Source organism: Octodon degus, unplaced genomic scaffold (genome assembly GCF_000260255.1).
Source record: "Octodon degus isolate 3935 unplaced genomic scaffold, OctDeg1.0 scaffold00156, whole genome shotgun sequence".
NCBI classification, from domain to species: domain Eukaryota; kingdom Metazoa; phylum Chordata; class Mammalia; order Rodentia; family Octodontidae; genus Octodon; species Octodon degus.
The window spans coordinates 6,599,655-6,615,683 of NW_004524732.1; the positions used below are offsets into that span (position 1 = coordinate 6,599,655).

Here is a 16,029-nt window from a genome sequence, read left to right on the forward strand (position 1 = left end):
CTTGTCTAAGGATTTCATACCTTTTAGTCGAGTCTGAGGTCTCCCTGTCATATTCTCAAAAGGGAGTTGTCAAGTGCCCAGCTTTGGCTCTCCAAGACACAGACAGGAGGACACAGCTCAGAATGTCCTGACCCAGACCCTGGACCTTGGCATCACCCTGTGGCATACTGTGCAAGAAGCTAGAACGAGTAGCAGCAGGGTGGCCTTCCTTCCTATGGGCCACTGCTGCCACCACCATGCTGGTGAAAGAGGCTGACAGGCTGACCTTGCGACAGACTTTAAACATATACATCTCTCATGCAGTGAAAACTGTACTTAGGGGTGTCCAGGTGACAAATAGCTAGTGGGAACCCACCCCAACCAGGGAGCCCTTCTTGAGGACCCCAGGGTAACCACAACACTCACCCTGGCTACCATCCCAGCCTCAGTGCTGCCCATATCCATGGAGCCAGGGCCAGGGAGATGGCCCAGTAGAATAAGTGCTTCCCTGGCAAGTGCAAGGGCCTGAGTTCAATTCCCGGTTCCGCCAAAAAAATAAAAATAAAAATAAAAAATAAAACATTCTTATCCACAGAGCCAGCCAAATGTGACTGCACCAAATTAATTGAGATGGTCTACTCAAAGTACCTGGACCTCCGGGATTCGTCCCTGTAGGACCCTGATTCAACCCTGTTTTTGGATAACAACTGTAGCATAATCGATGGGGTCTAGAGGGGAGGAGCAGCTGCTGTCATGATAGACCAAACTGTTCAATCAAAAACACTTCCCCTGGGATACCGGCTTGGAAAGCCCAGCTGAGAGCCTTCCCCTGTGCTTTGGAATTGGAAAGGCCAAATGGGTCAATGTCAGTACTGACTCCCGCTATGCTTTTGCCACCCTCCCTGTGCATGGGGCCATATACAAAAAAAGAAGGTTCGTGCCAGCCGGTAAAAGGATATTAAAGAATTCACAAGAAATATTAGAGTTGCTACATTTGGACTGCCAAGTCACACACTACTCAGTCACCAGAGTGGGACACTTTAAAGGTTCCAGACAATTGCATCAAGGACTTAACAGCAAAATAGGTGGCCAATCTGGAGACCCCTATTCCTGAGAAAGGAGTCCTGAACCCCATCTGAAAAGGCCTTCCTATTTAGAGACTGAGTTGAAGTGGATGAAGTCAGAGGGGGCTTCTGATAAAAGTGGGTAACAAGTGCTGCCAAGAGAGACTATGTTCTTTCCTGAGTCTTGGGACATTTTCTTTTTTCTATTATAGGGAAGGGTCTACAGGGTGTTCAGGGTCTCACTACTAGATCGGACTAGTAGTGATCCGCCTGTTTACAGCCTCCCAAGAGCTGGGATTACAGGTGTGCGCCACCACGAGGGACATTTTCTGATATAAGACATACACACCTGCAGTCATTTGGAAAAAAAAGAAAACAACTATAATGGACTTGCTTTGCTGGTTACTTCTATGCCCTCATACATCTTTCTCTGTGGCTGATAGATGCAAACTTTGTACCTAAAACAATACCACAGATGGCATCAGGAGGTAGGGGACTACTCCTTTACAGATGTTGATATTAACTTCACCAAGGTTTAGCCAACTAGAAGTCAGAATTACCTGCTAGTACTGTTTGATACCTGCTCAAGTTGCGTAGAGGCCATGATGACTAGGACTGAAAGTTTGAGAGAGGTAGCCAAGGCTTTTCTGGAGTGAATCATCCCCTGATATGGACTCCCCATGACCCTCAGGGTAGGTAATAGGGCAATGTTCATAGGTAAAGTAGTCCAAGAGCTGGCCTCCGCTCGGTGGGTAAAATTAAAAACTACATGGCTTACTGGCCCCAGAGCTGTGGGCAGGTAGAGAGACAAAACCGCAAGTCCACCTTGGCTAAGCTCTGCCAAGAGACCTGTGCAACTTGGACAACAGTATCGCCACTGGTGCTCCTCTCATCCCCGTGCACACCCAACTGAGATGGCCTCTCAAACCTTTCAAGATCATGTATCAAAAGTCTTCTCCATTGGTGCTGGTGACACAAGGATTCCCAGAAGCGGGGTCAGCTGACCTTCATTGCCAGAGAGAGGCTTTCATTGGGTCCTTGAGGAGCTTTGAAAGGCTGTTCTGTAGCATCACCCAATGCCCTTCAAACACCCTGGCAACCTATCCAACCTGGGGACCAAATGCTGATCAAGGGCTGGGAGGACGAACCCCTCTAGCACAGGTAGGGGGGCCTGTGCATACTAACCACAACCCCAGCTCTTAGAAGTTTCAGGCCTTATGCTGTGGGCCTATCATCCTCATGTCTCACCAAGACGAGCCAGCACCCCACCAGGAACTGTGTTTATTTCCAAGAGCAAGTCACTCACAGTCAGCACCACCCTGATACTCATCAAGTTCACACAGCTGCCTGGTATTTTTGACCCACTCAGGAGCCAGCCTTGGTCTCCCTGGGTGACATGGGCTGAGCTCCCACCTGCTGAGCATCAGTATACACATTTCTCTTGTGGTGAGAGCAGTGATCAGGGTGAGTTGGGGAGGGCAGGGGATCCTGGGTGGATTTAGACATGGGGGTGAAAGCATCACACATAGGGTTTGAGTAAAGAGGCTTGGACAGAGACACACACAGTCACAACGCTGGTTTACTCTATATCAAGTCATCCATGTGGTAGACAAACAGAGTCCATGGTGCTTGTACTAACGCGCCACAGCACAGAGCTGGTAGGGTGGTGGAGATGCTACGAACAAAACTGTACCACGGTCGCTGGGCCGGGGCTGCCCTTCAGGCACAGAGAAGCTGAAGCGCTGCAGCAGGCAGGTGAAGAAGAGGAAGAGCTCCATGCGGGCCAAGGGCTCCCCAAGACAGATGCGGGGGCCTGTGGGTGCATATAGGGGGACAGACTCCAGTCAGCCTGGGGCCTGGGTTCCTCCCCACCGAGGTGCCTAGGAATCAGACGTGAAGCCTGGTTCAGTACAATCACCTGCTGAGAAGGGCATAAAGCCTTCACGTTTCACAAAGCGGCCTTCGCTGTCCAGGAAATGTTCAGGGTGGAACTGGAGAGGCTTCTCCCAGACAGTCTCATCCTTCAGCACAGATGACAGGTTGGTGATGAGTTTGGTCCCCTGGCAAGAGACACAAGGCCAGATTTGCCCTGGGATGCAGCATCCTGACACTTACTCACCGCGAGCACACTTGATGAGGCTCTGAGGCTGCTGGGTGCGGGGCCACAAGGAGCCTACAATTAACCTCCAGATCCAGGACTTTTCATGACAATCATGATCATATGGCAAGGGCACAGGACAGGGGTCCCCTGCGTGCCTACGCAACCACTTTTGCTCAGGTGCACAGGATCCTCCAACAACCACCCACATGGGTTAATTCACTGTCCAACTACACTGGGGGTCAGTGCAGACAGAGCAGCCCTGTGCTCAGCACCACACCCACCCATGCTGGAGCTGGCAACAAAAGGGGTATTGCAGGTCAAGTAGCAGAATAAATTCTATCCATGCTTGGTAGTGGTGACGCTGGGGAAGAAAGACCGAAGCATTACCTTAGGGATGCAGAAGCCCTGCACCTCGGTGTCACGAGATGTCATGTGGGGCACACCCATGGGGACAATGTCCGCAAAGCGCTGCACCTCGTGAATCACAGCGTTGGTGAAGGGCATGAGGGCCTGGTCTGCCATCTCTGGGCGCCGCCCCTGCCCTATCACCTCATCGATCTCCCGCTGGACACGGCCTGCACAGACAAGCATGGCCATGCAGGGTCACTTCATGTGGACGGGAACCTGACACTCCATCCCTGCATTAAGGGCTATCTGCACATCTCATGAACCTGGTTAGGACCATGTGTTTCCAAGTAAGCTTTAGAATGCACCAACCACTCCTCCTTTAGTTCCCATTCATTGCAAGCCCAACTCACACTGCACATCCGGGTGCAGGATCATGAGCAGCAGGGCCCAGGACAGGGTGACTGACGTGGTCACCATCCCTGCCAAAAACAGTTCAGATATGACCAGGCGAAGGTTCTCATCATTGAAGCTGTTCTCAGAGTTCCCCTTGGCCTGGGGACAGGCAGAGAGGGTGGCCTCAGTGGAAAGTTAGAAGAATAGCTCCTAGATCCCCCATCCAGCACCCATAAGTGCAGGGGCTGGGTCTATGGGGGATGCTGCAGCCTCAACTGGCCTCACATCTCCCAGAACACTTGGCCCACAGCCCCTGATCCCATCTCTCACAGCACGTCTCACCTTATGTACTTCGTTCAGAAAAGCATCAGTTAGATCTCGGGGTGGCTGGTCTGGGTCCCAGGCTGTGCTGTGCTCGGTCAAGAGATCATGAATCAAGGCAATGATGGACCTCTGGGAGCGCAGGACTTTGGCAGCCACCCACGGGATGCGTGTGAGCAGTGGCACTGAGTTCACTAACTGTGATGGCACAAAGACAGCCTGGGTGCTTCAGATGGTCTGTAGTCACGTCCACATCTTACTCCAGCCTGCTCCCTGGTTACCCTGAGCTGACTAACTCTCCACACATTTGAAACGTTCTTCCTTCCCCTGGGCCAGCATTAAAACTCTTTTCTAGTGCTGAGTTGTCACATGGACCATCCTACCATGGCAATCTGGGGAATTTGTGTGGTTTCCAACATGGACGCAGGCTCTTCTCCTCTCTGGAACCCTGAACCTCAGCCACCTCTCCCCTTACTGTTCTCTGATTAGCCACAATCAGGCCTTTCCACCTCAACCTTCTCTCCCTGATGCTTTCTTGCCACTCTACCCCATGCAAATTGTCCTCCCAGAGCCCTTCTGCAGGAAGGTGTCCAGCACAGACTGCCTTGAACCCTGTACCTGAAGCAATAAGGCATTGTCCTCCTTCAGGCCATTCTCCAGCAACTCTGTCAACCTGATCATGACTGAGTCATCATACTCGATGCGGCGCGCGTAGATGAGGGATGTGATCACATTGCACACAGCTTTGCTCATCAGGGCGTTGGGTCGAAAGGGCTGCCCTGTGAGTAGGGAGGCTCCTCAGGGTGCCGCCACATCTCCCAGGGGCTTGTGTACAGGTCCCTTGTGTCCCTCACCCATCACCCACCAGCATGGTTGGCAAAAGCATCACAGAGGCAGGAGGCCTCCTCGGTCACCCACTGCTCCAGAGACTTCTTCCCCAGGCCGAAGTTGCGCAGGGTGGACACAGAGAAGCGCCGCTGCTCACGCCAGGCGGGTCCATAGGGAGCCCTAATAATGCCTGCAATGGAAAGCACGTGTCTACCAGAAAGTACTAACCTGTGCGCTTGGTAACCCCTCTCTCCAGGCTGCTGATCCCACACAAACTCTGTCTACACCCTTGTGCAACACCTTTCCAGGCCTCATGCCCAGAAGTCAAGGATGTCCTTTGTGCCTGGAGCACATCACCATGCTCCGCAGCCCTGTCCTCCTGAGTCACTGCTCCAGGGTTGTGCCCTGCTATCATGCTTGCTGTATTGACCTTTACCTTGGGATCTCGGTCCAAAGCCAATTAGTTCGCTTGTGGCTGTTGGGGGCCGATCTGAGGTGTCTTCGCCATGGGTCACCAGAGCCTCCCGCACAGCCGCCAGCCCATTGACCACGACCACTGGAGTCCAGGCAAACTGCAGGCTGAACACGTCCCCGAACCTACGTCGCAGCTGCAGGTGGAGGCCAGGGAGCCTGTGAGGCTGGGCTTCCTCACAGAATGCAGGCCCCAGTCTCACTCCCATCACAGGCAGACCCAGTTCAACAGTGCAAGACTCAGCTGTGCTGCTGTTTCTCATGGGAGTGAGGATGGCACTCACGGCCTCCTTCAGCCCCTCGACTCCCTGAGCTCCAGTGTCTGCCTGGTGCCCTCACATCTTCTTAGGTTCAGAACAATCACTGTAGATCTAGCTGTGACCACCCAGCTATGATCTGGGCAGAGTGGGGAAACTGTCAGTGAGGCCTCTTAGCCTCCCATTCTTCACATGAGGAATCTCAGGACAAAGGTTGGAGCAGAGAGGCCCAGACACCACGGCGGCCACAGAATCTGGTGCTGGTCACAGTAGTGCTCTCGGTATCAATGTTCTGATTCAATTGCTGCTTAGGACTCTCTCATCCTGGTCCCTCATCCACAATCCCTTCCATCATTGACATCAGAAGGGACCTGGGTCCTATGTAACTTGAGTTCTATCCAATCTGCATCCAAAACCACTTCTATATCCTGCCCAACCTCCCATGTTTGCCCTCCAAGACCTTTGCCCATGGCAAGTCCAGAGTGTTCTCTGCTCTGGTAGTCCTTCCCAGAGAAGTGCTCTACCTCCCCGCTCTTGGGCTGCCAGGTCCTTGTCTAGGCTGTGGCTATACTGACCACCTAGTGTCAGTTACTTGGTGTCCACCTGACCATTGCTGCTCTCCACCTGCAGCCTCCCACCTTGTAGAAGGAGTACGCTGGGTTCCGGAAGTCCACCTGCAGCAGGTTGCCCAGTCCGGGAACTGGTATGGGACCTTGTGGGTAGCGAGCAGCCCAGCGTTGACGCCGGTGCATCAGGTCCACTAACAGCAAGAAGATGACCACGGCCACGGCCACAGAGAACAACGCATCACCGGAGAGTAGCCCCATTGCCACTTCTTCAGCACCGGGTTCTTCTGACACACAGTTTCACAGCTCCAGTCAGACAGAGGACACACACTCCAGCACACTCTGCATGTTAGAACAGGCAGGCTGTCCTCTTATAAAGCAGGTTGGAAAGGCTGACTTTTGTCCTGTTGTCCTAGGTGTGAGACAAGCTGTGTGTTTACTGTGCAAACAGGGTGCAGGGAAGGCCCAGGGCACAGCAGTCGCGTGCACCTTGCCCCTCCTGCCTCTTCCTGTTGGTAGGCTGGGCAAGGGGAGTTCCTGGGAGGAAGGCTCCATGGAACTAGACACACTGAGGGCCGACTAGATATCTCAGCAGATTAAAGCACCTCCTTAGACAGATTCAGGGGCCGGATTCGATCCCAGGCCTACAGTGCTGGCCCCATGGTGGTGCGTGCCTGTAACCTCAGCATTCACGAGGCTGAAAAACAGGAAGGATCACTACAAGTCTGATCTGTGTAGTGAGCCACTGTACACCCTGTACTAAATACATTTAAAAAAACAGAAGAAGGAAGAAGAAGGAGGAGGAGGAGGATGAGGAAGAAGAGGAGGTGGAGGAGGAGGAGGAGGAGGAGAACTAGACACAGTGTTTGCAGGTTTCAGCCCTGGGCCATGATGGGCAGACTTGTGGATCTGTGCTCATGGAGGCACAAGCAAAAGCGGGTGAGATCAGGGTACTGACAGGCCAACCAGCACTTTGGTAAAGTGGATGGGAAGTCAGACTGTAATAGGACCTGTGGGATGGTACCCCACGCTGGACAGGACTGTCATTCAGGCTCCATGGAGAATCTGCTGCTCAGTAGGGATTAACTGGGTCCAACGATCCTTGGCACCACCTCCAGCACGTTCAGTTACCTAATGTCCCATGTGACTAGGCCACAGAAATGGGTCACTGTGTGCTTATTCACAGGCAAAATGCAAAAGCACACTGACATACAGGGAACTTGGACTAGACCACCCTCAAGGACAGAATGTAAATTAATAACACCTCTCTTAGAATCTCAGCAAAAGGATCAAATACCCAAACCCAGCTTGGCAAAATTAGGCAAATTAGTGAAACTGTGAATCAAAAATGAGTGAATAAATAAATAAATAAAATTTATGAAATATTTTTAGAATTTTCAATGGAAGATTTTTGAGTATGATCTTCACACTTCAACGAAAACAGAAAGAAACAGTTTGGGTGGGAGTTGGGGGGCTAATACCATGCAGAGTGAATTTTGATCTGCCCTAACACAGGAGAAGGTACTGATGCATGTCATACAGTGAAAAAACTTGGAGGGGATGTCATCAAGTTAAATAAGCCATTCACAAAAGATGAATCCAGTACGATCCCAGTTGAATGACTTACCTATGCTAGTTAGATTCATAGAATACTATGGTAGATAGTGTTGGCCAGGGGCTGGGGCCACTGGGAATGGGAAACCATGGCCTAAGTGGTGTAGTATTTCACTCTTGACAAATGAAAAGAAGCCTGATGATAAACAGGAGCACTGTCTGGTAAATATCACACCAAAATAAAAACAAATTAATATAGGAACTTACACATCTGTGATCATTTTGTTGAAAGTGCACAGGTGGGCGGTGTAGCAGACTTCCTTGCCAGGCCTGCATGTCAACCCTAAATGTGCCAAAACAAATCCCTGACTCCCAAGGGCAGCTGGGAAGCCTCAGCTAAGGCCATGGCACAACCTTCCTAGTAAGGAAGTTGCCCACAGGCTGGACAACTTCCCTCAGACAGCACAGCTGAGTGCTGGGGCCCGTCTTCCTGCACCCGAGGTTTTGCTGATGCTCATTTGCATCTGCATCCCGTTCTTGTCCCAAGTTGCCCACTGAGTGGAAGAGTCTTTCTACTCCGTGAAACCTGGAAATTCACTACATGTGAGTGGCATCTTGGGGACCACCAGGACCACTTGTCTCCCTTCAACAGATTCTAAGCAGAGCCCATTCACACTCAAGCCCTGCCTGAGAGCCCTGGAGCCCAACTGTTCCCTAAAAGTTGAGAAAAACCCAGATCGAGGAATAAGTCTCATGAGTGACAAAGGGTGAGCAGTCTGCAGATGAGGAGCAGTTTTCCTAAATGTTTCTGTTTTCTAACTCCAGAGGCCAAGTAACAAAGCATGACACAGGATTAGGGTTCCCATCTACAAGTGGCAGAGGATACGTCAGAGACAGGGGCTGGTGGGGGTGAGACCCAGACACCAGTTTGCAGTCACAGAGATGATTTTATTCCACATCAAGCCCCAACTGAAGCCAAGCTCAAGGTTTGGACCCTCCTCTAGCAGGACACAGCACAGAGCTGGTAGAGCAATGGGGTGTTCTGGAAACCAAAGAATCTGTGGTCACTGGGCAGTGAGTGTCCCTCGGGCACTGAGAAGCTGAAGTGCTACAATAGGCAGGTGAAGAAGAACAAGAGCTTCATGTGAGGCAGGGGCTCCCAGATGCATGCGGTGGCCTGTGGGTGGGCACTGGGCTCAGTAGCCTGGTGCCTGGGTACTGCTTCTGAAACACATCCTACAGGGGTCAAGGAGCCAGGGGTCCCAAATTTACGTGCTGAGAGTGGCATGAAGGCCTCGTGCTTTGGCCCTTGGTGTTCAGGAAGTGTCCTGGGTAGAAGAAGGGCTTCTCTCAGATGGTTTCATCATTCACTATGAAGGACAGGTTAGGACTAACCCTACCGTCTGCTGTTTCAGTTACTCTTCTCTTGTTGCTGGGACAAATACTCAACACCCAAAATGAAGGAAGGAAAGGTTTAATAAGCTCACACTTACTGGAGGTTTCAGTCCATATTCTGAAAGGCAGAGAGCAATTTTTCATGGTGGGGACAAAGAGCAAGAGCACCAAACGGAGGAGTAGCAGCAGCTCAGGCAGCCAGCCTCTCTCCCCTGCTTACACTGAAATGCAAATTACATGCCCCAGGGCAGGCGCAGCATCCACACCCACAACCATCAATCACAAACTCCAGCAGCCACCTCAAGACTGCATGGGGCTTTGGGGGAACACCTATACACAAATCATAACATTCCACCACTGGACCCCCAAAGACTCACTCATCCCTTTATGCAAAAGCCATTCTAGTCCATCTCTAAGAGTTGCCACAGTCTCAACAGTTTCAGCACTGCTGAAAAGTCCAAGTCCCAAGTCTCCTGCAAGATTCAAGCCAAACTTCTAGCTGTGAGCCCCCCCTACAAATGAAAACTTAAACACTTGCAACATTCAAAGGCACAAGATAAACATTACCATTCCAAAAGGTACACACAGCAGGATACCAAGCACTGGGACCAACCAAAGTCCAAAATCCAGCAGGGCAAACATTAAGTCCTGCAGTTCAATGTGGGACATCTGAAGCAATCTGTGATGAGCTGTGAGCTCCAAAGGCCTGACATGGCTCCGCCCCTAAGGCACTCGCGGTGGCAGCTCCCATGGCGTCCCTCTTAGGCTGGCTTTGCTCCCTCCTTGCAGTTTCCCTTAGATGATCCACGTTCCAGGCTCTTCCAAACTTCTGGGGTTTCCACTGAGTAGGCTTCTCACTCACAGCTTCACACACTGCCCTCTCAGGGGCACACTGCCTGGCCTCTCAGGCCTTCTTCTGAAATCGAGGTGGAAGCCGTCTTAACCTCAGAACTCCTGCATTCTGCATGTGCCTAAAACCACCGCCACATGGATGATGCCAAGGTCTCCTGGCAGCTGCAGCAGTAGCCAGGTTTCCTTATCTCTTAGCTGCAGGGGTCAGGTGACACAATTACTGAGCACTCTAACCCTTATTCTGAGAAATAAATTCTCCATGCTGGCGCCATTCTGGAACATGATGTGGCCGCTGCCGCCATTCTGGAACATGGGGCTCTGCAGCTTTTTCCTCAGAGCAAAGTCCCTCACCCTTGTGATTCTCAGGCTGCAAAGGGCAAGAACCAGCCACCTCTTGTGATGTCCTCAGGACATCTTTTTTACTCTCCTGTTCCTTCTCATCAATGGAGATCCCTCTCAGCTCTGTCTTCACAGTCCACAGCCTTCCTGGCACTTCCTTTCTGGCCAAACTCACAACATTTTAAATCCTCCTGCTGGGCTCCTTGCTCTTGATTCTCAACAGAAACCTGGTTAAAAGCCATGCCACTGTCCCAGTATTTGGCTGCTTTGAAATATCTTTTGAAAGATTAATCAGTCCATCATGCTTAAACTCAGTCTCAGGCAAACTCTCTCGGCATGAGCAAAATGCAGACAACTTTTCTGCCAAGTTAAAACACACATGATCCGGCGTCCAACGACCAGTGCAGTCCTTCTCTGCAGAAACCTCCCAGCCTGGTCTTTACAGGCCAGCTTTCTATCACCCTTCTGGTCTTCTGAGCTCTGATCAGAATCTTCCCTACAGAAGAGCTAAAGCCATTCCAGTTCTTCTCAAGTGGGCAATGTCTCTGAATCTTTCCTATCTCTTCCCATAAACCATTCCAAAAACGCATCATCCACATGGTCAGGTTGAGCCACACCTACTCCTGCGGTACCAAATTCTGTCTTTGCTACTCTTCTCTCATTGCTGCAACAAAGAGCCAACACCTAAAATGAAGGAAGAAAAGGTTTATTTAGCTCACAGTTACTGGAGGTTTCAGTCCATACTCAGCTGGCTCCAAGGCAGAGAGCAACACAAGGCAGAGAACAATCTTTCAAGGCGGGGACAATGAGCGCCAAAAGGAAGAGCAGCAGCAGCTCAAGCAGCTAACTTCTCTTTCCTGCTTACATTGAAATGCAAATTACCTGTCCCAGGGCAGGTGCAGCATCCACACTCACAGTAATCATTCACAAACTCCAGGAGTCTCCCCAAGACTGCATGAGGCTTTGGGGGGACACCTATACACCAAACATAACACCTGGTGAAGGGTGGCTGGTAGGAAGCTGGTAGGTGACAGGAGACAAGTACCCCTGCTACAAGCTCTATGAGCACAATGTATAAGGTACACAAACTGACCCTTGCAGTTAAACCTCAGTCCCAGATACTTCCAGCACCTCTATGATCTCAGTGCAGTTCCTGTGGCACACTCCCAGGGGTCCCACTGTACCATCCACTTCTCTTAGTATTGGCTCCTCTAACACACTTGATGTGTTTTAGTTTTCATCCTGCTAATGAGGGCCTGTGGGACAGGCTCAGCAGCACTCACACCAGGATGGGCTAGCAGCACAAATGGAGCACAGGATCGGGTGGCCTGGGTGCTCCTGGCCTCTCGGGGGGGGGGTGGTGGCACGCTGGGGAAAGCGGGACCCAGGCCTACACTGGGGATGAGGAAGCCCTGCACCCAAACAGCAAGGGATGCCACGTGGGGATAATTCACTGGATTTCTCCACAGCATTGCACCTGAAGGGTGAGAGGGCCTGGTCCCCATCTCTGGGTGCCACTGCTGCTCTGTAACCTCATTCATCTCCTGCAGGACACGGCCTGAGTAGACACACATGCCCACGGAGGCTCAGTTCAGGAGATATAGTCTGACCTTCTCCACTTCTTTGACAAGGGCTGTGAACAGGTAAAGAGGGTGTATTGGTTCCATGTACCTGAAAAGCTCCATGGTGTCCATGAACTCAAGCTGGAGGCTCTAAGGTTCCTTTTCCTCCTCATTCTCCCATCCAGCACCGGCTGGTCTCACGCTGCACATCTGGGTGCAGGATCATGAGCAGCAGGACCCAGGCCAGCGTGGTTTACGTAGACACCATCACTGCCACTAACAGGCTAGCTACAGTCAGTGCAGGTTCTCATCATCGAAGCTGCTCTCGGGGTTCCCCTACACCTGGGCCAGGCAGAGAAGGCGGGCTCAGGGGAAGACAATGCGAGTCCCTAATGGACCCTGTCTGCACCCACACACCGAGGTGCTAGGTACTGGGAGATACCGATGCTCCACCATATCGAACTCTTCTCTGTAGCCTCAACCCACAGCCCTTAATCCCATCGTTTGACCCTGCCCTTTACCTTCTCCACCTCACCCAGGAAGGCATCAGTCAGGTCTCGGGGTAGCTAGCTCAGGTCAAGGGTTGCCCTGTTCTCTGCTACTAGCTCATCAATCAGTGCCAAGAAGGCCTTCTGGGCCAAAAGGACCCCATCAGCTGCACCTGGGATGCACAGGAGTGCTAGGAATGCATTCAGCACCTGTGACAGGCACAGAGGGGAACCTGGTCCTGCCTGTCCACACTTCTGTCCTGATCCTTTCATAGTGCCAGCCTAAACACTCTCTGTTGGCCCTCAGTTGCCAGAAGGAATGTCCTGCTCTGCATCTCGTGGGCTTGTGGGGCTTCAAAGTAGACAGGGGGCACAGGATTTGACCCTCTTAAGACCCTTTACCAGTGGCAATTTCTCCTTTTAGTGTTGTCTGCCATTTTTGATTTCTTGCTGCAGCAGCCTCCCCCAAACTCCCTCTGCACAGCCCTCTGCACTCCAATGCTTCTCAGGGGAGAACCTGTGCATACAGCTGTACTTGCAGCATCCTATGAGCTCTCACCTGGGGGATCAACTCTATGCTCTCCATCATGATTCTCTCCAGGAGGCTAATATTATGCCCAAGAGCGGGTCACCATACTCAAAGTGACACACCGAGATAAGGAAGGCTCTCATGTTGCACACTGCTCTGTTCAGGAGTTCCTTTGGGCTCCCAGGAGTCCTGGGGGCCAGGAAGTGATCAGTGGGTCCTTGTTTCTCCTAATACTGTGCAACTTTGTCCATTTGGAAGCCAAGGACACAACATCCTGGCTGGCAAAGTGGCAAGAGGCCTCCTCTGTCACCCACTGCTCCAGCAACTTCTTGCCCAGCCCAAAGTGGTGCAGAGTAGACACTGAGAAGCGCCGCTGCTCATACCAGGTGAGTCCATACCATGCCATGACCAGCCCTGGTGAGGACGAAGGCACAGCACAGTGTGCACGTGTTAACCTTATCTCACTGCGCCCTTCACACCTCCTCACCAGTCTTTCCAAGGGAGAGACTCAACCCAGCCACACTGCACACCGAGTCTCCATTGTCAGACTCCATTACCAGACCTCACCCCAGGAATCAGTCCTTCATTACGTCCTTTGATCACATTCCTGCCCCCAGAAGACCCTGTCTTTCCATAGACCACAGCCTCCCATGTCACACTCTGTTTTCTCTGTCCACCGCACTCTGCCTTGGGATTGTGACCCAGGTGCTCACTGATGGGCACTCATGGCCCTTCTCGAGCCCATTGAACACAACCACTGGATTCCAGGAGAGCTGGAGGCTGAACACTTCCCTGAAGCGGCTCTGAAACTGCAGGTTGCTCATTATGTCAAGTTCTCCATGTAAGAACCTGTGCTCATCCAGGTCCCAGTCTCACTGTACAAGCAGACATACAGTGGTAGAAAAATGAGACTTGGTGCCTTTTTGGCTTTTCTTTGTGGCAGTGTGGCTGGAACGCAGAGCCTCATCCATGCTGGACAAGCACTCTCCCAAGAAGCACCGCTCCTGCCCAAGGCCTGGCATCTTGATGCTGGGGGCCATGTCCTTGAAGATCAAAGGATCACTGTACATACAGATCCCACCCCCAGATATGACCCACTAGAGGCACAGTCCTGTGGGTGGCATTCTCTGGCAACTCTCTTCATGTTTGAGGAATCTCAGGATCATGCGAGAGCCCGACACACTGCAGCGCAAGGCTTGAAGCAGGTCCTGACACCTCTGCCAACCTCAGTCTCCTCAATGGAATGCTGCTCTGGTTGCTAATACACCCCCTTATTGCAAGAGCTGTCCCTGTGGTACCATCAGAACAGATAAGGGTCCTGTATTACTTCCATGCTGTCCCACTGGGCGCCACTACTGCTGCCCCATCCGACTCCTGTTCCAGGCCTGTGTCTTCCGACACCACTACAATGAGAAAGTGCAAAGTGTTCTGTGTCCTTCCACGTCCCCACCATTCTTCTCTTCCTCAGGGTGCAAACTCAGTCCTGTCACCCTGCATACCTAGTACCCTCAGATGTGCCTTCCTCAGGGAAGCCTGTCCACCTACCTCTCAGGGTGCTACGTGTCTGTCCTGCCTGTGGCCTGGCCCACCACTCACTGCCTGCTGCTGAGAGTCCCCATGACCTGTTCCTGCCTCCACCCCAATTCCCCTACCTTATAGAAGGAGTACGGTATGTTGTGGAGGCCTATGTGCAGCAGGTTGCCCAGGCCGGGGAGTGTCACAGGGCCTGGTGAGTAGCAGGCTGCCCAGCGCTGGCACCAGTGCATCAGGTCCATGAGGAGCAGGAAGATGACCGCAGTGACGGCCAGAGAGATAAAAGCGCATCCCAGGTCATCAGCCCCATGGTTACCTTGCACACTACTGGGCTCCTTGAGATACACCTGGAGGGACTCACCATTCCAGGCACCTAGGACCAGGCAGCACACCCTCACCACACCCTGGGAAGCAAGCAGGTCAGCCTCTGCGTTGTGGAGCAGCTGGCTGCCCTCTGTCCTCTGCTGCAAGCTAACCTAATCTGTCGACTGCAGCCAAAGGCCAGAAGGAGCAGCTGGGGTAGAGCAGACACAGGGGATGTTACAACCTCATTCGCCCAGCCTCTCACCCCTAGGTGATGCCCAGGGAGAAGCTAGGCAGACCTGGAAGGAATTTAATGGAAGCTCAAGAAGTCTTTGTGCTGGGCTGGGTACCAGAGTATAGGTGAACGTATGCAGTGCCCCTGCCAAAGCCCATCAACTTGCTGTCTTCTGGGGGACTAAGGTACACGACCCAGAGAAGGGGTAGAAAAGCCAAAGGCTGACATGCCAAGCACACAGGGATCTGAGGAGAATGAGGAAAACTCATCAGGGTGGGTACTTTTGTAGGCTTCATGGAGGAACTGCAGTCAGACGAGGGGCATGGCTGCAGTGTACATCACAGCCTTCTCAACCACTCTATGACACAGACTAAGATGAGGCCAGGCCACACGGATGGCTGAGGAATCCGAGAGCTGAGCAGGCCATGATTCCTCACTTTAGGGTGTGCACATCCAACCCATGGCTTGTCTCAGACACCCTGAGTGAAGCAGAGCTGTCTTGGGCTGCAGTGAAATAGTTAAATAGTAACCCAACTTCCTTTCTCCTGTTTTCTTATAGGACTAGAAGAGGGCAATAAAGATAAACTTGTGAATTATTTGTCCTTGATTTTATAAAACTAGTAAATCAATGTCCTGTTTTGATGAAGTAGTTACAAGTCTGAGGGATGAAAACTGTGATCTAACGTCATTCTTAAAAACAGTGGTTCTCAAATGCACACACTATGAAAAAGTAACGCTGTGAATAAGGTCAACAGTGAAGGGAGGGTGAGTGTGAAGGGAGGGACATTTTTTTTGGCGGAACCAGGGATTGAACTCAGACCCTTGTACTTGCTAGGGAAGCACTTATTCCACTGAGCCATCTCCCCGGCCCCGACATTTTTCTCTATAGGACTCGTCTAAGAGAATTCTAG

At 51.8% G+C, this 16,029-nt stretch overlaps 1 protein-coding gene and 1 pseudogene across 3 annotated transcripts in view; one reads left to right on the plus strand and one right to left on the minus strand.

Annotated features, from left to right (window-relative positions):
• Positions 1-711, plus strand: part of LOC101579379 — a 14,083-nt pseudogene extending 13,372 nt beyond the window's left edge.
• Positions 1-6,728, minus strand: part of LOC101565044 (cytochrome P450 2D16-like) — a 39,587-nt gene extending 32,859 nt beyond the window's left edge. Inside the window, exons 1-9 of one of the 3 annotated variants that reach the window (XM_023702650.1) lie at positions 6,401-6,728; positions 5,471-5,642; positions 5,072-5,224; positions 4,825-4,985; positions 4,228-4,404; positions 3,903-4,044; positions 3,532-3,719; positions 2,962-3,103; positions 2,845-2,856 (exon numbers count right to left, since the gene is read on the minus strand). In XM_023702650.1, coding sequence (XP_023558418.1) covers positions 2,845-2,856; positions 2,962-3,103; positions 3,532-3,719; positions 3,903-4,044; positions 4,228-4,404; positions 4,825-4,985; positions 5,072-5,224; positions 5,471-5,642; positions 6,401-6,589 — 1,336 coding nt within the window. In that variant the 5' untranslated portion in view covers positions 6,590-6,728. Of the gene's footprint in view, positions 1-2,602; positions 2,857-2,961; positions 3,104-3,531; positions 3,720-3,902; positions 4,045-4,227; positions 4,405-4,824; positions 4,986-5,071; positions 5,225-5,470; positions 5,643-6,400 lie in introns of those variants that run through there. The other 2 variants (XM_004642587.2, XM_023702651.1) reach the window with 2 other exon arrangements.
• Between the last annotated feature and the right edge of the window lie 9,301 nt (positions 6,729-16,029).